We start from the raw sequence: 26,492 nt of genomic DNA on the forward strand, positions 1-26,492 counted from the left end.
TACAACGAGATCTAGGTGTCCTTGTTCATCAGTCACTGAAAGTAGGTATGCAGGTACAGCAGGCAGTGAAGAAAGCTGATGGCATGTTGGCCTTCATAACAAGGGGAATTGAGTACAGGAGCAAAGAGGTCCTTCTGCAGTTGTACAGGGCCCTGGTGAGACCACACTTGGAGTATTGTGTACAGTTTTGGTCTCCACATTTGAGGAAGGACATTCTAGCTATTGAGGGAGTGCAGCGTAGGTTCCCGAGTTTAATTCCCGGGATGGCGGGACTGTCATATGTTGAAAAATTGGAGCGACTGGGCTTGTATACACTGGAATTTAGAAGGATGAGAGGGGATCTGATTGAAACATATAAGATTATTAAGGGATTGGATACGCAGGAGGCAGGAAACATGTTCCCGATGTTGGGGGAGTCCAGAACCAGAGGCCACAGTTTAAGAATGAGGGGTAGACCATTTAGAACGGAGTTGAGGAAAAACTTTTTCACACAGAGGATTGTGGTTCTGTGGAATGCTCTGCCTCAGAAGGCAGTGGAGGCCAATTCTCTGGATTCTTTCAAGAAAGAGTTAGAGCTCTTGAAGATAGCAGAGTCAAGGGATATGGGGAGAAGGCCGGAAAAGGGTACTGATTGTGAATGATCAGCCATGATCACAGTGAATGGTGGTGCTGGCTCGAAGGGCTGAATGGCCTACTCCTGCATCTATTGTCTAAAGAAATAACTCCTCATCGCCGTTCTAAAAGGATGCCCTTCTATGCTGAGGCAGTGTCCTCTGGTCTTAGGTTCTCCCATCACAGGAAACAGCCATTCAGTCCTGGAATCATTTTCATGAACCTCCTTTGAACCCTCTCCAGTTTCAGCATGTCCCAAAACTGCTCACAATACTCTGTGAGGCCTCACCAGTGCTTTATAAAGTCTCAACATTACATCCTTGCTTTTATATTTTAGTCCTCTTGAAATGAGTGCTAAATTGCATTTGCCTTCCTCATCACAGACTCGACCTACAAATTACCCTTTAGGGAATCCTGCACAAGTGCTCCCAAGTCCCTTTGCACCTCAGATTTTTGTGTATTCTCTCCATTTAGAATACAGGACTATAAGACATAGGAGCAGAATTAGGCTGTTCAGCCCATTGAGTCTGCTCTGCCATATCCTTTGATGCCCGTGTCCGATCAGGAAACTTATCAACTTCCGCCTTAAATATACCCACGGACTTGGGCTCTACTGCAGTCTGTGGCAGAGTATTTCTCAGATTCACTACTTTCTGGCTTAAAAAAAATTCCTCCTTACCTCTGTTCTAAAAGGTCACCCCTCAATTTTGAGGCTGTGCCCTCTAGTTCTGGATACCCCACCCCCCCACTCCCCACCATAGGAAACATCCTCTCCACATTCACTCTATCTAGTCCTTTCAACATTTGGTATGTTTCAATGAGATCCCCACGCATTCTTCTAAATTCCAGTGAGTACCAGCCCAAATGCTCCTCATATCTTAACCCCTTCATTCCTGGAATCATCCTTGCAAACCTCCTCTGGACTCTCCAGTGCCAACACATCCTTTCTGAGCAACACACACAATTTTCTCTTGGTTTGTGACATCCTTTCTGCAAAATGGGGCCCAAAACTGTTGACTATATTCGAAATGCGGCCTGACTAGTGTCTTATGAAGGCTCAGGATTGTTGCCTTGCTTTTATATTCTATTCCCCTTGAATTAAATGTCAACATTGCATTTACCGCCTCACCACAGACTCAACCTGTGAATTAACCTTCTGGGAATCTTGCACAAGGACTCTCAAGTCATTCTGCACCTGATGTTTGAACCTTCACCTCATTTAGATAATAGTCTGCACCATTGTTCCTTTTACCAAAATATATTATCATACATTTCCCAACACTGCATCCCTGCTGTAATCGCATTGCTTTCTCAGCCTTATCCACCTATCTTCATTATCATCCACAAAAGTTTGTTACAAAGCTATCAATTCCATTATCCAAATCATTGAAAAACAATGTGAAAAGTAGCGGTTCCAGTACTGACCCCTGAGGAACACCACTAGTCACTGGCAGCCCACTGGGAAAGACCTCTTTTATTCCCGCTCATTGCCTCCTGCCTGTCAGCTATTACTCTATCCATGCCAGTATCTTTCCTGTAATGCCACAGGATTTTATCTTGTTAAGCAGCCTCATGTGTAGCACCTTATCAAATGCCTTCTGAATATCCAAGTAAATGACATCCGCTGCCTCTCCTTTGTCCACCCAGCTTGTTACTTTTTCGAATAACTGTAGCAAGTTCATCAGGCAAGATTTCCTTTTACAGAAACCATGATGACTTTGACTTGTTATTAGTGTCCAAGTACCCCGAAACCTCATCCTTAATAATAGACTCCCAACGCTTTCCCAACCGCTGAGGTTAAGCTAACTGACTTATAATTTATTTCTATAGTCAACCCTTTCATTTTTCTGCTAATGTGCAAGATCATACACTTCCCGATACTGTATTACATCTGTCATTTGTTTGCCCATTCTCGTAGCTTGTTAAGCAGCCTCATGTGTGGCACCTTGTGAAAATAGTACACATCATCAACTGATTCTCCTTTGTCTATTCTGCTTGTTATTTCTTCAAAGAGTTCCAACAGATTTGTCAGGCAGGATTTTGCCTTGAAGAAGCCATGCTGACTACAGCTTATTTTATCATGTGCCTCCAAGTACCCTGAGGACCTCATCCTTAATAATCAACTCCAAGACCTTCCCAACCACTGAAGGCAACCTAAGTGGCCTATAGATCCCTTCTTGAAGAGTGGAGTGACATTTTCAATTTTCCAGTCTTCTGGAACCATTCCAGAATCTAGTGATTCTTGAAAGATCATTACTAATGTTTCCTTGATCTCTTCAGCTACTTGTTTCAGAACTTGGGTGTACACCATCTGGTCGGGGTGACTGATCTACCTTCAGACCTTTCAGTTTCCCAAGAACCTTCTCTCTAGTTATGGTAACTTCATAACCCATGACGCTTGGAACTTCCACCATGCTGCTAGTGTCTTCCACAGTGAAGATTGATGCAAAAATACTTATTCTGTTTGTCCACCAATTCACTGCCCCCATTACTACCTCTCCAACATTGTTTTCTAGTGGTCTAATATCCACTCTCGCCTCTCTTTTACAGTTTATGTATCTGAAGAAATTTTTGGTTTCCTCAATATTATTGGCTAGCTTGTAGCCAATAATCCTCTGGACTCAGTGCAGATCCCAGAGGATTGGAAGAATGGGAATATCATGCCACTGTTCAAAAAAGGATGTAGGTAAAAGGCAGGTAACTATAGGCCAGTTAGTTTAACATCTGTAGTTGGGAAAATGCTTGAAGCTGTCATTAAAGAAGAAATACTTTTTATGCTTTATTGTAGCCAAACAATTGATACTGGAACGTACAATCATCACAAGAATATTTGATTCTGCGCTTCCCGCTCCCTGGATTACAAATATTAAATATTAAAAATAGTAAAAATTAGTAAATATTAAAAATTTAAATTATAAATCATAAATAGAAAATAGAAAAATGGAAAGTAAGGTAGTGCTAAAAAACTGAGAGGCAGGTCCTGATATTTGGAGGGTAAGGCCCAGATCCGGGTCAGGATCCATTCAGCAGTCTTATCACAGTTGGAAAGAAGCTGTTCCCAAATCTGGCTGTACGAGTCTTCAAGCTCCTGAGCCTTCTCCCGGAGGGAAGAGAGACAAAAAGTGTGTTGGCTCGGTGGGTCGTGCCCTTGATTATCCTGGCAGCACTGCTCCGACAGCGTGCGGTGTAAAGTGAGTCCAAGGACGGAAGATTGGTTTGTGTGATGTGCTGCGATGTGTTCACGATCTTCTGCAGCCTCTTTCGGTCTTGGACAGGACAATTTCCATACCAGGTTGTGATGCACCCTAGAAGAATGCTTTCTACGGTGCATCTATAAAAATTAGTGAGGGTTTTAGGGGACAGGCCAAATTTGTTTAGTTTTCTCAGGAAGTAAAGGTCCTGGTGGGTCTTCTTGGCAGTGAACTCTGCTTGGTTGGACCAAGTCAGGTCATTTGTGATATTGACCCTGAGCTTTTGACCTGTTCCACTTGCGCACCACTGATGTAAATTGGGTCGTGCGGTCCGATACTCCTTCTGAAGTCAATAACCAATTCCTTCGTCTTGCTGACGTTGAGGGATAAGTTATTGTCTTCACACCATGCCACCAGGTTCTTAATTTCCTCTCTGTACTCAAACTCATCATTACCTGAGATACAGCCTACAATTGTTGTGTCATCAGCAAACTTATATATTGAGTTTGATGGAAACTTGGCTACACAATCATGGGTGTACAGTGAGTACAGCAGGGGGCTGAGTACACAGCCTTGTGGGGCACTGGTGCTCAGAGTGATTGTAGAGGAGAGCTTGTCCCCTATTTTTACAGCATCTGGAAAGGAATGGATCAATCAGGCAGACGCATTGTGGATTCAGCAAAGGCAGGTGCTATTTGACAAACTTACTGAAGTTCTTTGAGGATATAACAAGCACAGTGGATTCGGGGGAACAGATAGACGTTATTTACTTGGATTTCCAGAAGGCATTTGATAAGGTGCTACATAAAAGACTTATCCATAAAATAAGGATGCATAGAATTGGGAGTGATGTATTAGCATGGATAGAGGATTGGTTAACTAATTGAAACCAGAGAGCTGGGATACATGGGCAATCTGGTTGGCAATCAGTGGTGAGCGGTGAGCTGCAGGGGTCGGTGCTGGGCCTGCGACTGTTCACGATATACATTAACGATCTGGAGAAGGAGACATAGTGTAGTGCATCTTCGTTTCTGATGACACTAAACTGAGTGGAAGAGCAAATTGTGCAGAAGATATGGAGAGTCTGCAGAGAGGTGTAGATAGGTTAAGTGAGTGGGCAAGGATTTGGCAGATGGAATACAATGTTGGTAAATGCAAGGTCATACACTTTGGAAGGAAAAATGGAAGATCAGATTATTATTTAAATAGTAAAAAATTGTAGCATGCCACTGTGCAGAAGGACTTGGGAGTGCTTGTGCATGAATCGCAAAAGGTTGAGTTGCAGGTGCAGCAGGCTATCAAGAAGGCAAATGGAATGTTAGTCTTCGTTGCTGAGGAATTTAATTTAAGAGCAGGGAGGTTTTTTTTTGCAACCGTATAGGGTACTGGTGAGGCCGCATCTGGAGAACTGAATACAGTTCTAGTCTCCTTACTTGAGGAAGGATTGTACTGGTTTTGGAGTCGTTGCAGAAAAGATTCATCAGGTTGATTCCAGAGATGAGGGGGTTAGACTATGAGAAGTGATTGAGTCGTCTGGGGCTCTACTCGCTGGAATTCAGAAGGATGAGAGGAGATCTTATAGAGACTTATGAAAGGTAGGGGCAGGAAAGTTGTTTCCTGGTAGGTGAGGTTAGAACTAGGGAACATAGCCTCAAGATTCAGGGGAGTAAATTTAGGATGGAGATGAGGAGGAATTGCTTTTCCCAGAGAGTGGTGAATCTGTAGAATTCTCTGCCCAATGAAGCAGTGGAGGCTACCTTGGTAAATATATTTAAGACAAAGTTGGATAAATTTTTGCATAGCAGGGTAATTAAGGATTATGGGGAAAAGGCAGGTAGGTGGAGATGGGTCCATGGCCAGATCAGACATGATCCTATTGAATGGTGGAGCAGGCTCAACGGGCCAGATGGCCGACTCCTGCTCCTACTTCTGATGTTCTTACTTTCATATTCTATCTTTACCTTAATGACTTTTTGTTGCCTTCTGTTAGTTTTTAAAAGCTTCTCAATCCTCTAATTTTTGCTGTATTATATGCCCTCTCTTTTTGGCTTTTATGTTGGCTTTAACTTCTATTGTTAGCCACGGTTGTGTCATCTTTCCTTGAGAATACTTCTTTCTCTTTGGGATATACAGTATATATCCTGTGCCTTTTGAATTGCTTCCGGACATTCCAGCTGTAGCTGCTCTGCTGTCATCCCTGCCATTGTTCTTTTCCAATCAATTCTGACCAACTTCTCTTCCGTGCCTCTAATTCCCTTTACTCTACTGTAATACTGATACATCTGACTTTAGCTTCTCCTTCTCAAACTTCAGGGTGAATTTGATCATATTATGATCACTTGCTCCTAAGGATTCTTTTGTCTTAAGTTCCCTAATCAATTCTGTTTCATTGTACAACACCCAATCCAGAATAGCTGATCCTCTGTTGGGCTTAACCATGAGCTGCTGTAAAAGTCCATGGCTCTCTAGAAATTCCCCCTCCCGGAATCTGGCACCAACTTGATTTTCCCAGTCACCTGCATATTGAAGTCCCCATGAGTTTTGTAACATTGCCCTTTTGGCATGCATTTTCTATCTCACTGTAATTTGTAGGCTGCATCCTTACTACTGTTTGGGGGTCTGTATACAATTGGCATCAGGGTCTTTTTACCTTTGTGGTTCCTTAGCTCTGTCCACAATGATTCAACATCTTCCAACCCTATGTCACCTCTCTCTAAGGATTTGATATTTTACAGCAGAGCAATGCTGCCCCCTTGCCTTCCTGCCTGTCCTTTCGATACAGTGTGTCCTTGGACGTTAAGTTCCCAGCTATAATCTTCTCTCGGCCTTGATTGTAATGCCCACAATATCATACCTGCCAATCTGTGCTGCAAGTTCATCCACCTTATTCCGTATACTGCACACATTCAATTACTACACCTTCAGTCTTGTATTCACCCTTTTCGGTTTTGTCCACCTTTTACGTTGCATCTTACCCTGTTAACTACAATTTTGCCCTATCAGTAGCCTCTGCTCACTACATATTGCCTCTGTAAACCAGCTACTTCATCTTCAGTACTGTTCTTTGCCTTTCCTGCAAAACTTCTTGCATTGAAATATATATTGAATGCAGCTCAGTTCACTAGTTGCACCGTGGTTAACCTTTTGATTCCTAACTTTGTCTGAAGTCTTATCAGCACCTCCACTAACTTTTCTGGCACTCTAGTTCCCATCCCGCTGAACTCTAGTTTAAACCCCACCGTGCAGCATTAACAAACCTTAACACGTTCGCTGTATGGGTCTAAGCTTCCCTGGAAGAGAGCCCAATGATCCCTTATGCCCTTCCTCCTACATCAACTCTTTAGCCACATATTATACTGTATAATCTTCCTAGTTCTAGCCTCACTAGTACATGGCATGGGAAGCAATCCTGAAATCACAACTCTGGAGGTCCTGCCCTTTAAATGAACCTCATCACTCATCCTATCCATGTCATTGGTACCCACCTGGACCACGACTTCTGGCTGTTCATCCTCTCACGTAAGAATGTTGAGACTTGATATGAGATATCCTGGACCCTGGCGCCTGGGCTGAAACATACCAGTCAGGAATCTCGTTCTTGCCCACAGAACCTCCTGTCCATTCCCCTAACTAATGAATCCCCTATCACCACAGCATGCCTTTTCTCCTCCACCACCTTCCCTTCTGCGTCACAGAGGCAAAGTCAGTGCCAGAGACTCGACCACTGTGGCTTTCCTCGGTTAGGTCATCTCCCCCAACAGTATCCAAAGTGATATACCTGCTGTTGAGGAGATGGCTCCTTAACCCCATTCCCCTTCCAGACTGTCTTGTTTCTTGTGTCCTGCATTTTGGGTGTAACTACCTCTATATGTCTTATCTATCACCCCCTCAGCCTCTCGAATGATCCGGAGTTCATCCAGTTGCAGCTTTTTGCAATTATCACTGGGGACACAGGAAGTCTCCCTGCCTTACCACGTCCTACAAGAGAGGCATGCCACTATCCTGCCTGTCATTTCTGCTGTCCTAGCTGAGCAGATATAAAGAAAAGAACAAAAAACCTTCAGCTTTTCTTTCCTTTGCTTTCTCTGACTGAAGCCTCTCTTCGCGGAAGCCTTGTGCTAAAGTCTCAAGATGACCACTCTATGTGCATTCAGACGACGGCTGCTGCACTTGCCCCTCCCTTCATTTAATTTGCTCTTACTAATCAATCCAAAACCCCAGATGGCTGCTGGTCAAAGTAACTCAACAAAAAGCTCTTTTTCGATGTACTGACCCTTCTGCCTTTTATCCTCTGGCAGTAGTCTCTGATTGAAGTCCCCTCTCAAAGCCTCCTATGTCTGGTTTGGCCGCTGGTCAAAGCTCTTGTTGACTCTTTATTGGAGAATCACATTGGGAGTGAACAGTTTTACAGAATTTTGCAAAGTAACTGTTAGCTATCCGGAACATTGCTGGTGAGGGTACAGAACCTGCTTGGATTCTGACTATTCATTCACAGAAATTGGAGTATAGAGATATGGTGAGATAACTAACCCAGGCGCTTTTCTTGTGCTGAGCTTGGGCAACATTATTGACTGGGTACTTTATTTTCGTCCACATAAACATACTTACTCCTAAGTTATGAAGAGCAGGTAAAAGCTTTACAAAGTTAAAATTGAGATAAACATATTAAAATAGTATCAATAGATTTGTTGCTAGGCGCTGCAATAAGTTTTATAAAGGTTACTTGACATTCTGTTGTCACAATGTAGTAATGGGGGGAGGGAGAAATTATTTTAACATTTGACCTAAGAATTTCAATGTGATGCTCCTGATTTGTGCACCAGCTACTACTTATTGTTTGGTTTCAGAGATATTTGGGAGTGGGGTGTTCTCCTGGGAATATTTGAAAAGCTGATCTGGATGTATCCTGTCTTGAAATACTTCAGATTTCCAAAAAAAAAAAATTAATTTAGAATGTCTATCTTTGTTTTACAGGTTTGAATATTTTTTTAACTTTGATAATACATTTGAAATCCATGACGACATTGAAATTCTTAAAAGAATGCGAATGGCTTTTGGATTGGAGTCTGGTGGCTGTTCTGCTGATGAACTGAAGATGGCTAAGAGCCTAGTGCCCCAAGTCCTGGAACCATATGTAATAGGTAAAATATAGTGAGAGGGAAGTGTAGAGATTTGTACATGTCGTTCATATTGATTGAGTGCCAAGTTGGCAAAAAGTTACAGTAATATATTTTATCCAATTACAGCTGGCAACTATGTATAAGATATTTTCAGTATGTTTAAGTTAGTATCTGTTAAATTGTCTTTTAATCTCAGGATAATCACTATAAATTGCTTCAAAGTGTGGTGACTTTTGTAGGTAAATACACAACCATTTCTCCAGAAGAGGCGGAAGAGTTATAACTTTAATAACATTGTGTAAGAGCCTTGTACCCAAAGTCCTAGAACCATACGTAATAGGCAATAGATGCGGGTAATTTTGTAAAGTGTGGACATTTGTACATATGGACACAACATGTAGCTCAATGGAGGTAACACACAAAATGCTGGGGGAATTCAGCAGGCCAGGCAGCATCTCAGAAAAGATTACAGTCGATGTTTCGGACCGAAGCTCTTCTGCAGGACTGGAGGGAAAAAAAACTGAGGAGTAGATTTAAAATGTGGGGGGAGGGGAGAGAGAAACATAAGTGATAGGTGAAACCTGGAGGGGGAGGGATGAAGTAAAGAGCTGAGAAGTTGATTGGTGAAAGAGACAGAAGGCCATGGAAGAAAGAAAAAGGGGGAGGAGCACCAGAGGGAGGCAATGGGTGGGCAATGAGTTACGGTGAGATAGGGAAGGGGGGGTGGGAAATGGTGAAGAAGGGGGGTTAGGGGCATCACTGGAAGTTTGAGACATTGATGTTCATGCCATCAGGTTGGAGGCTACCCAAACGGAATATAAGGTGTTGTTCCTCCAACCTGGGTGTGTCCTCATCACGACAGTGGAGAAGGCCATGGATGGATATATGGGAATGGGAAGTGGAATTAAAATGGGAGGCCACTGGGAGATCCAGCTTTTTCTGCTATGATGGAGCATAGGTGCTCGGCGATGTGGTCTCCCAATCTACGTCAGGTCTCACTGATGTACAGGAGGCCATACCAGGAGTGCCAAGCACAGTATATGACCCCAAAAGGCACTCAGGTGAAGTGTCGCCTCACCTGGAAAGACTGTTTAGGACCCTGAATGGTAGTGAGGGAGGAGTTGTAGGGACAGGTGTAGCACTTGTTCCGCTTGCAAGGTTAAGTGCCAGGAGGGAGGTCAGTGGGGAGGGACGAATGGACAAGGCAGTTGCATAGAGAGCGATCCTTGCAGAAAGCAGAAAGTCGGGGCGGAGTGTGGAGAGAGGTGTTTGGTGGTGGGATCCTGTTGGAGGTGAAAAAGCAGGATCTCCCAGTGGCTACCCATTTTAATTCCACTTCCCATTCCCATTCCAATATGTCCATCCTTGGCCTCCTGCTCTGTTGTGATGAGGCCACACTTAGGTTAGAGGAACAACGCCTTATACAGGTTTCCCCTGCTATCCGAATGTAGAGCATTCCTATAAAACCATTCGTAAGCCGAAATGGCGTAAAGTGAAGAAGCAATTACCATTAATTTATATGGGAAATTTTTTTGAGCATTTCCAGGCCCAAAAAATAACCTACCAAATCATACCAAATAGCACATAAAACCTAAAATAATACTAACGTAGCAAAAGAAGGAATGATATGATAAATACACAGCCTATATAAAGTAGAAATAATGTATGTACAGTGTAGTTTCACTTAACAGAATTGGGAAGTTTGAGCCAAAATCGATTTGTCAAAAAAAAATCCAAGTACACACAGGTGCACGCCATGCATTCGTATGTACATGCACATCACGCATGCACGCACACCTGCCTGCGCAAGGCTTCACGGTCATGGTAGTCTTTCTCGGGGTAAACACAAGTTTAAAGCGAGCATCTTTTTCGTAAAAGCTAAAATCCTCTTTCAGTTAACGAAAACAGGTACTAATGTAGGTCTTGCATTCTGGCTCAAGACTCTTCACCTAGGTCATGGGTCAATACCATTGAGCAGTGGGTCAATGCCGTTAGGCAGTGGGTCAATACCATTAAGCAAGGGGGCTGGTGGACCCCAGGTTGAGAACCTTTGATCTAGATTGTGGGTTGTTGATTAAGATGGAAAGCTTTTGACTAAATTGGATATGGAGCTGGGTATAAAGTTATGAAGTTCAGAAGTGGGTGCTTCAGCCCAATTTGTCTGTGCTATCCCCTTTGCAGACATATCCCACTAAACCTATTTACCTATTTACCTGTTGAAATGTCTTTTAAGTATTGTAACTGTGCTTGCCTCTACCACTAATCCAGCAGCTCATTTCATATGCCATCACCCACTGAAACTCTTGCCCCTCTAATCCCTTTTAAATCTTGCCCTTTTCACCTCAAATTATTCCCTTCTGTACTTAGAGGAAAAAAAACTGACAATCTACCCTATCTTTGCTCCTCAGTTTTATAAAACTTAGATAAGGTCACTCCTTGCCTCCTTTGCTCCAGGGTAAGCAGTCCTATCAGCTCAAGTCCTGAAGTGTGGGAAACATACCTGTAACTTTTTCTCTCTGTGGGTGACTTGTAGGTGTAATGAGGAGTTAACCAAGAAAATTGTGACACTCTGCACTGAATGGTGCGTGAGAGCTAAAGATACGGTAGGCTTATTCAGAAAGTTAGAAGGCATGGGATCCAGGGAAGTTTGGCCAGGTGGATTCAGAATCGGCTTGCCTGCAGAAGGCAGAGGGTGGTGGTGGAGGGGGTACATTCAGATTGGAGGATTGTGACTGGTGGTGTCCCACAAGGATCTGTTCTGGAACCTCTACTTTTCGTGATTTTTATTAACGACCTGGATGTGGGGATAGAAGGGTGGGGTTGGCAAGTTTGCAGACGACACAAAGGTTGGTGGTGTTGTAGATAGTGTAGAGGATTGTCAAAGATTGCAGAGAGACATTGATAGGATGCAGAAGTGGGCTGAGAAGTGGCAGATGGAGTTCAACCCGGAGAAGTGTGAGGTGGTACACTTTGGAAGGACAAACTCCAAGGCAGAGTACAAAGTAAATGGCAGGATACTTGGTAGTGTGGAGGAGCAGAAGGATCTCGGGGTACATGTCCACAGATCCCTGAAAGTTGCCTCACAGGTGGATAGGGTAGTTAAGAAAGCTTATGAGGTGTTAGCTTTCATAAGTCGAGGAATAGAGTTTAAGAGTCACAATGTAATGATGCAGCTCTATAAAACTCTGGTTAGGCCACACTTGGAGTACTGTGTCCAGTTCTGGTCACCTCACTATAGGAAGGATGTGGAAGCATTGGAAAGGGTACAGAGGAGATTTACCAGGATGCTGCCTGGTTTAGAAAGTATGCATTATGATCAGAGATTAAGGGAGCTAGGGCTTTACTCTTTGGAGAGGAGGAGGATGAGAGGAGACATGATAGAGGTGTACAAGATAATAAGAGGAATAGATAGAGTGGATAGCCAGCGCCTCTTCCTCAGGGCACCACTGCTCAATACAAGAGGACATGGCTTTAAGGTAAGGGGTGGGAAGTTCAAGGGGGATATTAGAGGAAGGTTTTTTACTCAGAAAGTGGTTGGTGCATGGAATGCACTGCCTGAGTCAGTGGTGGAAGCAGATACACTAGTGAAGTTTAAGAGACTACTAGACAGGTATATGGAGGAATCTAAGGTGGGGGCTTATATGGGAGGCAGGGTTTGAGGGTCGGCCCAACATTGTGGGCCGAAGGGCCTGTACTGTGCTGTACTGTACTATTCTATGTTCTATCTTCTATGTCTCTGCTGACATTTAGCTGAACAAAATGTCACATCCCAGTTAAAGGCTAGTTGAGAGGTTGGAGAAAGTGTTTGCAACTCCTTGAGTATATGTGGGAATCGGGAATAGAGGAAAATGCTATGTTCAAATCTGATTGCAGGTTTTTTAAATGACTTGCAATTGCCTCTACATGACGGAAGGAAGAATCCATGGTTTTTTTTAATTGCCTTTACTTGATTTGAGGAATCTAGGAATAATTTGGGATCTGAGATCTAGCTAGCATTTTCCCATTCCTCATTGCCACTGAGAAACTAGTTGTGACCTACCCACCTTCAATTGGTACAGTGCTCCTCGTGAATATCAGTGCTGTTAAGAATTTGCAGTGACAAGAGGCTATGCAAAATATTTCCACACGGTTTTACAGAATGTAATTTTGAGAGAAACCTGCAAGTAATGTTCCCATGTACTATTGCCATTGTCCTTGTCCTAAAGATTGTGGGTACTGTAAGAGAATCCTAAGATGGCTGTTTTACCCTGGATAATGTTGAGCTAAATAGTTATTGAAGCTGCATTTATGCAGGGAAATTGAGGGTTGAGGCTAGCAGATTGTGGGAAATCCTTTGGGGTTTGGTGGGGAAAGGAGAGAGTGGGAGGGTGGAGATGAGTCACTTCCTGAAGGATATCCAGCCTCTGACACACTCTTGCATCTGGGGATGGCCACAGGGTAATCTTGTCTATCTTTGATATCTTGGCCCTAGCAACAGAGAGGCAACACGTCATTCCAGAGTCCCTTTGTCAGCTGCAGTGTCTCCTGTCTGCCTGGGCTCTCTGCCAGCTCCCTTTTTCTTTTCATATAGAGCATGCATGCAGGAAGCAGTGCCAATGCAGTTGTCAACGTAGCGAAGGAAAAGTGGGAGACAGACACCAGAATAGGTTTGGAACATAGATTGTTCCACAAAGCCAACAAAAAGGCAGGCATAGCTAGGACCCATACGGGTGCCCATAGCTACACCTTTAGTTTGGAGGAAGTGGGAGGAGCCAAAGGAGAAATTATTAAGAGTAAGGACTAATTCCGCTAGACGGAGCAGAGTGGTGGTAGACGAGAACTGGTTAGGTCTCCACACCTCTAGGTGAAGTCCTTAAAACTCTGGAAGTCTCCTTGATCTCCCATACTTTGCAGGAGGAGCATACCATTGTCTTAACTGCCATCTGAGTGCTTGAAGACTGAAAAGGAAGTTCAAAGAACCTTACTTGCACCTCTGCTTGCCATAGTCCATGCCGTAACATACCATTTGAATACTGATCCACTCTCATAGTGGCTGCCTTGCTAGAGCCTGCTTTCCTTTTATTGTGTGCCTTTCAATTAGCCAATAAGAAATACTTTTTCCAAAAAGTTCTGTTAACTTCCTGCCTCTCAAAACCTCAAGGTATTGACTGTGGAGTCGAGGTGATCATAATATAATTAAACATCCAGTGTAGGATATTATTCTCCACTTACCAGCCCATTCCTGAATGATCTTAGGATTTGCTGCACACAGGAATGTTACTTTATTTGCTGAGAAATTGTAAATGGAACTTGAGGTTCACCAAAGAAAGGTAAAAAATCAGAGAAGTGTCCTTTGGCAAATAACTAAAATCAGAAACTTTGTGCAAATTGTCTTGGTACAGCTCTGCACATTATTTCTTGCTGCATTTTACCATTGCAGTGTAGATCTATAAATCATTAGGTAATCTAATACCTTATTGAGACAATGAACCACTCCTTAACTTATCCTATAATGACGTGGGCATAAATTGAAACAGTATGTTATTTGCTGAAGAGGAATATCAAGGTAGGGCTAGTTATAACAATGTTTAGTCTTCAGAGCATGCCAGCACAGTTACTGGTTGGAATGTGGTGCTTGGAAGCGACTGTGAAACATAGAACAGTGAATTGAAATATGAAATTTTATTTTAATTTAATTTTTAATCTGAAGTAGAATGATGTTTATTTTGTGTTTCCTGTCTAGTAATTAGTACTAATTCTCTCTATTTATGGGCCATAATGGAGCTGATTTTATAGCTGGTTCTCATTGATTTACCATTCAGAACGAGCAACCAGACTTAACTACTTTTACGTAATGGTTGCACTTAATAATGAACGTACAAGATGAGTAATTGGCAAAATGGTTGATGGTGAGATTGAGGATAGCATCAGTTTAATGTACTGCAGGTTAACTGCAGGCTCGTCCATACCTTTTCACATATTTGAAGTATTTTCAAATATAATAATTAATAAACTTACCCAATCACATTGGACTTCTGCAAGTTTATAAATCTGCTATTGCCATAAAGTATCTGCTCTCCAAACTACTTTAAATTAATTCAGTGGTGCCCTTTCTTTCAAGCCCAAAAGCTGAGAGTTCAAGTTTCACTCAGTGGTTGGAAATGCATATCCAACATTCAAACAACATTGATTGCCATAGGGATACAGATTGGAAACTGCCTTTCAACCTACCAAGTCTGTGGTGGCGATTGAGCACTAACTCCATTTTATTCTCCCCACTTTCCCAGTCAACTCTTCCCTAGATTTTACTACTCACCTATGTAGTAGGGTCATTTTACAGTAGCCAATTGACCTGCCAATGTATACATTTTTGGAATGTGAGAGAGAACCCAAGCACCTGGTGGAAGCCGAGGGGTGAATGTGCAAACTCACACAGGGAGCACTGGAGGTCGGGATTGAGCCATGGAGTTATGAAAAAGTAGCTCAACAGACTGTGCTGTAAGGAAGGATATTTCTGCGAAATGAGTACATGGTTGAAGCAAACATCCATAACGGTTGGACAGTGAGAATTGGAATAGGAAAAAGTGTTGTAGGTGATCATATGTAGAAATGACTGAAGAAAGGAAGGGGGTATATGATATCTTTCAAGTAAGATGCTGAACAGGTCAACTGTTAACATTGAAATTCTTTGATACTTCATGAGGGGAAAAATTAGCAAAACTTCTGTTGTCCTGGTCAGCATTCACCCCCCCCCCCCAAAAGAATGAAAGCATTTACCTCATCATTTTTAGAGATCTTGCTTTGAACAAATGAGTTTCATGTCCACCTACAAACAGTGGTGACTGTATTTCAAAGCACTAATATATCTTGGGAATCTATCCTGGGAATAAATTGATCTTTAGTTTGTCAGAAATTATGTGAAATTTGAAGTTAATGGGAAAAGAATGCTCGACATTTTATGTACATCAAGTTCAGTTAATATGCCAAAAACATGTATGCCAACACTAAATATGCATTCCAGAGCTTTTATATGTACTTAAAATTATCCTATTAGTCTAATGTTTTCACAAGTGTAAATACAATAACATCTCCTTGTAAACAATTTTTAACTTTTTAAAAGAAAGTAAGCACAATTTGAATTTCCCTTAAATCTAGCAAGGTAGAAGTGAATAAATGGTAAAATGAGTCACGGCTTCTGTTGTTTGCCCCAGCCCCATTCAATTTTCTTCTCCCAGTACCACTGTTCACTAGCCTATACGTGCTTGTCAAGTACAGATGTCTATACTGGGTATTCCTGTGTGATTGTGCGACATCTGGAAGTGCTAGAAGTAGCTGCTTATAGCCCATAAGGAAACAAGTAAGGTGCTGAACTACAGAGAAGGAAATATACACTCTACTGGACTGTTCTCTCCATTTCAGTTTTTTGTAGTTTAAAAACTAATGTATGTTCAACTATGACAACCATACGCTTGTTCGCTTAAATACTGGGGAATAAAAGAAAGATATGAATGATTAAAGTAATGGATTAGAAAGGAATTTTGTAAATATGAAATTTGAGATCTGCCTTTACTGCAGTCCAGTCCAGTTTTCTCACTGGGTGTCTGCCTTCTAACCTCAAGGCACAGCCGGGAAGGGTGTGTGTAAGCTCATAATTAGAAAAGCCTTTTAAGGTATCAGTACACATAAGACTAAAGACCGTTAATAGTCCCATTATTAAGTGCACTTTATTTTGTATGCATATTATTTCCCTTATTTAATAGTGTATCTTCTCTATCCCTTTTGAATTTTTTGTTGATCAGTGATAGGAGTTGAATACTAGTTGAGGGAACCAGCAATGGTAGCCTGCTGAATCTGGAAACTGGGCCAAATTCTCTGTTGCTTGTACGAGCTAGTCCACCCATTCGGGGTTGGCTATGAAAAGCATTAATTACGGACCCAGCAGGAGGGGTCAAAACAGAAATCAAGTTTGGAATGCCAGCAGGCAGCTACACTGTTGATAGAGAACTTTTACAGAACATTGTCAGAAGGTGCATACCGTGCTCCGATTTGGAGCTGTGTTTTCTATTTAAATGGAAATTGAAACAATCAGAATTGGAGAAATCAAATTTTTTTTAAATGTATGGAATCTACAATGCAAAAATAGGATACCTTTCTCTTCAGATTTCACTTCATACAAGGTTCTTGAACCACATATTCCTATCCCTCCTGTGTACTTCAGCTTTAATTCCAGTTTATATTTTTCTGGAAATGATTTTGCTGTGAACATCTTTTGTCATTTAAATTTATTTAAATTCTAGCTGGCCTCATTTTGAGTTGTTTTGTTGTAGTTGATGGTTTATTAAAATGTAGAAAGAAAGCAACCTTGATTTGCTATAAATAACTTTAGAACAAGACTTCCAAACATTTCATAATGGTTAATGTGTATTCTTAGTGAGATTTTTAGAAAATTTACTTTATTATAAGAACATAACTATTCCTATGTAATTGGAATTTGTCATTATTTCCCCTAAATCTTTAAAACATTGTGTTGCCATATGCAGTTAGTGTCCTAACACTGGCTTACAATTTTAAAAAAAGTTTAATGCTCCTGATTTTCATTGGCAGAAATGGCTAAAGGAGTGCAAAATGTTAACTCAGGCCCAAGTTCAGTAACAGCATCTGCATCTTCGTCAAGCTTCCAGTCTAGCAGGTAAGCTTGCTGATCTGTTGTTTTTATCATTTAAACTTTACTTGCTTCTGAGCTGATACCTGTATTTACTTTCATTCTCTTTCTTTGTGTACAGGCTTTTTTTTGCATTTCAATTATTTGTTCCTGTTAACTTCAGTTTGCATATTCACTGGCATAGATGTACAAGCACCTGCCCACACAGCCTACCAAAATTTTGCTTGCCCACCCACTTACCTTACCCCTCACCTGGCTTCACCTATTACCTGCTAGCTTGTACTCCTTCCCCTTTCCCTCCACAATTTTATTCTGGCTTCTTCCCCCTCCTTTCCAGTCCTGTTGAAGGATCTATTCCTGAAACGTTGACTGTTTATTTCTCCTCTTAGATGCTGCTTGCTGAGTTCCAGCTGCATTTTAGACCATAATACATAGGAGCACAATTAGGCCAATCAGCCCATCGAGTCTGCTCTGCCATTTCATCATGGCTGATCCATTTCCCTCTTAACCCCATTCTCCTGCCTTCATGCCCTGACTAATCAAGAACCTATCAACCTCTGCCTTAAAGCCACCCAGAGACCTGGACTCCACAGCTGTCTGAATTCCACAGATTTACCTCTCTCTGGCTAAAGAAATTCCTCCTGATCTCTCTTCTAAAATGGATGTCCCTCTGTGCCACCTGGTCCTAGACTCCCCCACCAAAGGAAACATCCTCTTCACATCCACTCTATCGAGGTCTTTCAACATTCGATACATTTCAATGAAATCCCAACTTATTCTTCTAAATTCCAGTGAGCTCAGGCCCAGAGCCTTCAACTGCTGCTCATATCTTAACCCTTTCATTCCTGGAATCATTCTCGTGACCCTCCTCTGAACCCCCTCCAATGTCAGCACATCCTTTGTTAAATGAGGCTGTGCTGACACGTGTTTATTTCTTGGGATTTCCAGTATCTGCCGAATCTCTGGTGTTTAACTTTGCTTATTTTAAATTTATAATCTGTTTGTGTGCAAAATGATCATATTCTATTGAAAAGCTTTGGATTATTTTTACATTAACTGTTTACTTTCAGAGCATTTGGTGCCAGTGATGCAATAGTAGCCTTACCAACTGATACCGAAGTGGCCTTAGTGACGAGTCAAGCACAAGGAAGTTTCAATGGTACACACTGTTCTGATCTGAGAATGGAGACTCCTATGTCCTATATTGAAGATGATGATGATGAAGAGGATGATGATGAGGAGGAGTATGAATGAACTAACGATCATTCTCCATTCATTCCTATCTTTTGCATAAAATGGCATCTCTGGAAAGAACTGTCACTGAGGCAGAGACTTTAAGAATTGTTATTTTGACTTGTAAGGGGTTTTAACTTAATTCTATTCTCTTCTAATTTAAGCATAAGGAAAATTGAAAACAGAATTGTAGAGATACTTTTCTGAATGAAAACAGTTGAAATTTTTAAAAAGAAGTTTTTGCTTCTCTGATCTAAAAGAGACTTGTTACTGCACCAAGTGCAGCTATTAAAGTTACTAGATGTTCAGTCACATTTTGGAGCAATATTTCAGTAACATCTCTGGCTTCAAATGTGCTACCTAGTACTGATGTTTACATGTAGTTTTTTTCTCTCTCTCAGCTGAGCTGCTGGTTTAGCACCTTACAGCAACTATGTCCCATTTCAGGGAGGAAGAAATGGAGATGGTTATCTCCCCTCCTACAAGTTTGCCTCTGTTAGATCGCTAGATGGCATTGAAAGTGGTTGCGGATGGGGTCGATAATACGTTCCAACATTTCAGTTTGATGTGTTGAATGAAATTTGGAGCAGATAAGAAAGGGTTATAAAAATTGTTAGTACTGAGACAAAATTGAAGTGTTACTTGTACTTTAAAGGCTCTTTGCTGCTGCCAGAAAAGTTTGTAAAAAGCAATCCTGTGATTGGTTTTAGAATTTCTGGTACTAGGTCAAATAAATAGCGCACTATATAGTTCTATTTAGTATATTCCTGGAGCAGCAGTAATGTATGAAGTACTTCACCTTTCAGACATAAGTATAGTGGTGTATTCACTGAACAGATGCAGATCTTTTTACCCATCTTATCTTTGTAACCACCTACAAATAAACGCTGAACAAAGCCTGTTGCGGAATCAACAGTTTTTTTTGTATTAAATGCATTCTTAATTGAAAGAGCTTCCCTGATGGCCTGTGAGATTTTAAAACTTTTTGTGCAGTGGCTATACAAATGTTGTGTTTTCTGCAGCAGACATAAAAGTTAGATGTTTTACTTTGTGTTCTTTCTGGGTTTGCTGGCTGTAGAATTTGTTGACAGTGCAACCTGCTAGCACAGCAGCAGCTATAGTACCAATGCACTCAATTGATTCTCCAATTGAGTAACTTTTTCCAATGTTGCATGTTGCTGTGTGGGAAAGGAGAAAACATGAAATGCTTTTCAAGTCTAATTCCTATAAATTACAAGCTGAATTGGAATACTTTTTCTTCTAATCAACTCCTTTCTGGTGGAACATGGTCAGTAAAGGATAAAAGTTGGGTGCAGTTCTGGTTTAGGTTGGCTGAAGATGAAGGCTGACTTTCTAAATTGATTTTGGCTAATGTAAAGTCAATGACCTGATTGGTGCTATTGAGTTGAGCTGTTTTTATAATTAAAGTAATGGCTTGCTGAATTGCTTCCTAATTCCTTACGATTTCCATTGTGAAAATCTGGTATTTCCTCTCCGTAGTGGAAACATGCTTCCTGTTGAATGTTGGCTATTGAGAAGTCTGAAAATAAGAGTACTTGGAACAATTCTATTTCTGAGTTAGTGGTTTTAGGAAGCTTTTTTGAAGAGAAAATAGGGACATGCAAATCCGGCATCTGGCTTGAATTTTCTTGGTTTTTTTTTTGAAAGCAAAGAAAATAGAATCAAGTCTTGAAGAATCCCTCAGAGGTATTGTTTTTGCCCTACTTGCTTTGAGTAAAAGCATGTTCACATTTAGTTTTATTATCAAAACTTGTTTTACCTGTCAAGTTTTGGTCTCTCCAAGGTATGAGTATAATATCTCTATATTCATTGAGGTTTGTTTCATAACCTTCAGTTGATGTATTTTTCCATGTTTGTTTTGTTACTACTAGGAGCAATACAAAATGCACTTCACTCTTCACGCATTATCTTAATTGTATACATGAAAGTTGAACCTCGTCAGCCTTTAAGCACCACTTAAAATCAGATAGCTGACATTTCAAGGCCTAAGTGAAATTTTGTGTGTGTGTGAACCCATGTGTGCGCCTCCCAGATTTGCTTGAACATTTGGATCAAATGAAATATGGAAACTGTGGCCCAATAGAGACCTAATAAACTGAGTCTTTATTGTGATTCTTAAATTGATTTTAAGGGAATTTCCTGAAGCAGCTTTTTTGGACTTTTGTACGTTTACAGAAACTTGGTCTCAGAATTTTCTATAAACACTAGGTCTATTTGTAGACCATCTTGAGTATATTGAGAAGGCAATAACTGGAATAGGAAATATTTAAGACTGACAAGTCTCTAAAAAAACACACCTGGAGCAAAGCAATCTGCAATATTAAAAATACAGTATTTAAAAAAACAAATTTATGAAATCCCGAAGGTGTATATTTTGTTTGAATAATGTGCTTCAGTGATACAACATCTTTTCTTTTCCTACATTACAAACAATGTAGTTACAGGTAATTTTTCCCTGTCCTAAAGACTTTTGTTTATGGTAGCAAAATGAGGGTTGGGGAAGAGATTGTAAATGTTGAGACAAAAACCTAATCACTCAATGCTGCAGTATAATCTGTAATTCAAACATATAATTCTGTCTGCATTGTTACATACAAGGATGTTGTTTTTAGTTTCATGACTATCATTAAAATTTATAAGCTTGAAATAAAAACATAATCTTATATTTGACTTCGGTTGAGAAATGAAATTCTTTTAAGAAGAGATTTCAATGGTTGTGCATAAATTGCTATCTACTCTGGTTTTATCTATCATGGATTCAACTTCCAAACTAATTTTAATAGTAACTTGTAAATTTTTGAAAAAATATACATGTTGTCTTGAGTTCAATGGCTATCATCATGTTGGTAATCTATGGCTTTAGGCTTCTAATTTGCTTTATTTTATTAAGTTTTGTGTTCTTGTGGAAATAAGCTCATTTAAATTACAGACCCATTATTTTTTTACTTACAAATGAGAGTTTTGAATACTTTTATTGGATTCTTCATTATTCCTTGAACAAATGCAAATAATTAATTATAATGGAAATGAGGACATTGCAGTTGTGCTGACTTGGTAATCACATTTCTAGTCTCCCAATGATGGTTTTTCAACTTCCCTGTTTTTATGATCTCAAAAGTGGTTTTAACTTTTGAAAGCTATATAGAAATTAGTTTTCATTTCAGTTTGAATGTCTAAATTTAATCCAATATTCTTGTGATGATACTTTAGAATAGTTTCAGTTGGTATCAAAAGTCGCAAGTTTTCTTACAGTACCATTCATTATTTTCATTACTTTTGATTGCCATGTGAACACCATTCAATACGTGGGCAAGTCTATTTGTATCTGCGGTAAAAGAATCATTTTATTGATGTGGTTTCTAATAATTTTGCTTTGCATGTCTGTTCAGATCCTGCTCAGTTCCCAGGCACTGATGACAGTGCCAAAAGAGTTAGATCTGACCGAGTCTTTCTCCACAAAGATTGTTGGCTCCAAAATGAAGATAGATTTAGGTTGTTGATGAACATCTTTCATACCTGTTACAGCCTGGGGCTGCAGAAATATCTCAAAAGCTAATTGAGCGAATTTTGTCATACAACAGCAAGCCAAATTGTTTTTGTTCTTTTAGGAGCTGAATTAACTTGTATTATAGTACACAGGTAACAGAACTATTAATTTTTACCTCTCGGGCTCAAGAAAGCTCCAACAGTAATGTGCATTACTTTGACTGAACCTAATCATTTGCTGCAATCAGTCCACAAAAATGGAGCAAAACAAACTTCACTGAGTTACTAACGTTACTTACCAAATAGCCGGTCACTTAGATGTGTAATATTTCGTAGGCATGCCGTCTGGTTTCAATACTACATGATGCTGAAGGTGGAAAATAATCTGCCACCTCTGCACCAAGGTTATCGAGGTACTCAGAATCAGAATTGCAATGTACCGCTGCTACATAACAAATTTCATGACATATGATGCTGATTATAATGTGCAGGATTGGTGTGTGAGGAATTTTTTGTTGGCTGCATTCTTAATAGTACAGAAAATGTTAATAAGGATGTAATTGGATGTGGGCATGAAAAGCAGAACTCCAGCATTATTCCAGGCTTTATGGATGTACATTAACTGGCAAGTTGGACAGAAAAGTAGCAAATGAAATTCCATGCAGCAAGATGTAGGGGATTATGCATTTGCTAGTTGAAAAAAGACAAGGGAATAAAATAAAAAGAAAATTAGTTGCTTGTCTTATTTTGGAGAAACATTCAGCCTTGAATTGGGTTAGCTGATAGAAATGATTATTTGAGCAAATGGATCAAATGCCACATAAGGAGAAGCTAATAGGCAAATAGATTTAACTTCTCTTGCAGGCAGTAAGTAATACAATGAAAATCTGCACACAAATAAGACAGGCAAACAACCAATGTGCAAAAGACAACAAATTGTGCAAATGCAAAGAAACAAAAATAGGTAATAAATGTTGAGGACATCCTCAACATTGAAAACCTACTTACACTCAAGTCGACAGGCATGCCTCACTGAATACTATCCCAACACATAGTATTACAAGCCAAGTCACAAGAAAAGATTACAAAAAAGTTACATCCACATGAACATTTTGGAATCTCTCTCCCTTGATCACTCAGTGCAAGAAAGGATTAAGTTTGGCAGGCTGTTGTTATTTCAATATTAATGCAGAGGTCGATGGCTAAGCAGCCAAATGTCATACTTACGATGTCAGACTTGGTAGGACAGTGACTGGGGAGCAGCACTTAAAGGAGATGCAGTCCAGCTGTTTGGTGAGCAAAGACATGGCAGATGCAATGTAACGTAGAAAAACAATAGAATTTTCTGAAATGTTGAGATTAGGTAGAGTTGATGTTCAAAGGGGCATTATTGCCTTTTATTCAAGTCACAAATTCAACATGGAGGGTCAATAAGTGATTAGGAAGGCAATGGCATGGTGGCCTTTAAAATATAAGGATTTGAGTCCAGCAGTTATCATTTTGGCCTTGTTCTTAAGTGAACATTCTTAGCATTACAGTAGTACAGTGAAGATTCACTGGACTTTGTATGTGGAGATATTGACTAGATTAGAACTGTATTCTTAGGCATTTAGAGGAATGAAAGATCTTAATTGAAACTTAAAATTCTCACAAGGCTCAACAGCCATAACAAGTGCCTTGGGTGAGAAGTTTTGTATCAGTCTTGAACAAGAGTTTGGCAATGAAGAGCTGCGATGAGGAAATATGTCTTCATGCAAATGTGAGTATGTAGAATTCTCCACCCACCCCGATGGTTGCAAGTGCTCACTCATTACAATCAATAAATATCTGGTTATTAAGGGAGTTCAGAGAATATTGAGGTACAGCTGGATATTGGAACTATGTAGATCAGTTTTGATCTTGATGAATGAGCAACTTATAAGGACCAAATGGGCTGTTCCTTTCTCTTGCATCCTTAGTGTTGAAAAACTTGAGTACACATAGAATATATGCAGAAATCCAATAAAATGGTGGAGAGAGCGCACTGCTTCAGAAACCACCCAGTCATCCCTCTGGTCCATATGTGGCCTCATAAGTCACCTCAGAATCCAGAGAGCCACAGTTAATGCATATCATCCTTAAATGGCAGAACTTCCTGTGCAAATAGGATCTGTAGTTCCCCACATAAGAACACTAACTCCTCTCGAGAAAATTAGTTGGGCAAGGTCATCTTATGAATTTGTGACCTAATGGCTAGAGCTGCAAGTGTGCAAGACCTCAGAGGAAGTCGATGGCCCACTATACGCGAGTCTGAGTCCATTGGAGGCTGAAAATGGCCTGTCTTGGCCTTAGAGGACTGTGTGTGTGGGGTGGGAGGGAGGAACAGGACTTGTGTTCCTGTTGTTGCTCGTGTTCTGCTCAACGTGAGCATGCTGTATTGGCGCCAGAATTGGTGGCAACATCTGTGAACTGCCCTCAACACATCCTTGGGTGTGTCAGCTATTAATGCAAAAAAAAAATGCATTTCACTGTATGGTCCAATGTATATGTGATTATATAAATTGAAATTTTAATCTTAGGAGGGGAATGTAGGACTTGCCTGAAACGTACAAGATTCTGAGGATATGGAAAGGATAGTTCCTTATGTGGGTGAATCTAAGTCAAAGGATCACTATCATTAGAAGATTGAGGAGATTTGGTATGGTACCAAAGATGTGAACGAGTTTCTACAGAAGTGGTGTGGAAACCATTCCAACTTGTTATGTAACTGTCTGATATGGAGGGGCCACTGCATAGAATCAGGAGAAAGTTGCAAAATCAGCCAGCTCCATCGTGGGCACTAGCTTCCCCAGCAATGAAGGAATCTTCAAAAGGCAATGAGTCAAAAGGATAGCATCCATCATTAAAGACCCCCATCACCCAGGACATGCCCTCTTCTAATTGCTACCATCTGGGAGGAAGAATAGGAGCCTGGAGAGACGCACTCTGTTAGGAACAGCTTCTTCCCCTCCATTACCAGGTTTCTGAATGGACAATTTTACAACCCATGAACACTACCTTACTTTTTTTGCACTACTTAATTTATTATAACGTAGTTTTTGTATATTTCACTGTACTGCTGCCACAACACACAAAAATTCATGACATATTCCAGTGCTATTAAACCTGATTCTGATTCTGAACCCTCATTTAATACAGAGATGAATTACGATTCTTTTTCCTGAGGCATGAGAATCTTTGGAACACTTCCTCGATGTGTGGAGAAAGCAGTGTCATTGAATGTATTTAAGGTAGAGTAGACAGAAACTTTGCATTATCTCGTCAGGAATCTGGGAGTACACAGGAATGTGGAATTATTTACAATCAGCCACAATCTCCCACTCAACGATTCAGGAACAGCTTCTTCCCCTCTGCTATCCAATGTATTAAACCAGAATCTGATTCTTACTGAATGGGTGATTGACTGAGTGGCCGATACTTTTGTGCGCATAAACGGTGAGAGTGAGGGTGCAGTGTTTGAGTATTGGTCTATGGAACATACATTTCTAATTACCACAAGTAGGATAGGAATAATATCCATCTTACCTTTAGTCTATAGTTTTAATTAATGTAATATGATTCCATTCCAAGGACAGGAAACTCTGGCAAGCCATCATCCGAGAAGGAACAGCAACTTTCGAAGCCAACAGATGTGCAGAATTAGAAGAAAAGGAAGAAAATAGAAAGGGAGGCAGCAACAACCAAAGCCCGATCTGCCATCTGGAACTACCTGTCCTGAATGCGGAAGAACTTTCAAAGCCAAGATTGGACTCACAAGCCACTTGAGAGCCCATAAGTAGATCAACAGAACGAAGACCATCATCCTCGACCTCGAGGGATCGCCACGACGATGGAATATGCTGATATGCTAATGTAATATACTTTCCACAAAAGTTCTAATTCAGTCCGTCGTGATGATTGGTGTTAATTGCATCCTCCAAAGATCAAAAATCTAGATCGTACAGAGTAGTACACTGTAGGAATTCAGCAGATCAGGCAGCATCACTGCAGAAAAATAAACAATCACCGTTTCGTATATTTTAGTCCAGCGACAACAATGTTGACTCTTCAATCTCCATACTATTTCCATTTTAATGCATAGATTGTCAAATGGTCCCGCAAATCTCTTAAGATGTTTATCCTTTTTTACTGAGGCATTAAATCTTTTAT

General features: G+C 40.6%; 1 protein-coding gene across 3 annotated transcripts in view; it reads left to right on the forward strand.

Moving 5' to 3' along the window:
- Positions 1–21,488, forward strand: part of LOC134353135 (transcription factor Dp-1-like) — a 92,306-nt gene extending 70,818 nt beyond the window's left edge. For all 3 annotated transcript variants that reach the window (XM_063061076.1, XM_063061078.1, XM_063061079.1), the window contains exons 10-12: positions 8,778–8,944; positions 17,507–17,591; positions 18,635–21,488. In XM_063061076.1, coding sequence (XP_062917146.1) covers positions 8,778–8,944; positions 17,507–17,591; positions 18,635–18,818 — 436 coding nt within the window. In that variant the 3' untranslated portion in view covers positions 18,819–21,488. The remainder of the gene's footprint in view (positions 1–8,777; positions 8,945–17,506; positions 17,592–18,634) is intronic.
- The last annotated feature ends 5,004 nt before the right edge of the window (positions 21,489–26,492 follow it).

This window comes from Mobula hypostoma, chromosome 10, assembly GCF_963921235.1.
Source record: "Mobula hypostoma chromosome 10, sMobHyp1.1, whole genome shotgun sequence".
Lineage (NCBI taxonomy): Eukaryota > Metazoa > Chordata > Chondrichthyes > Myliobatiformes > Myliobatidae > Mobula > Mobula hypostoma.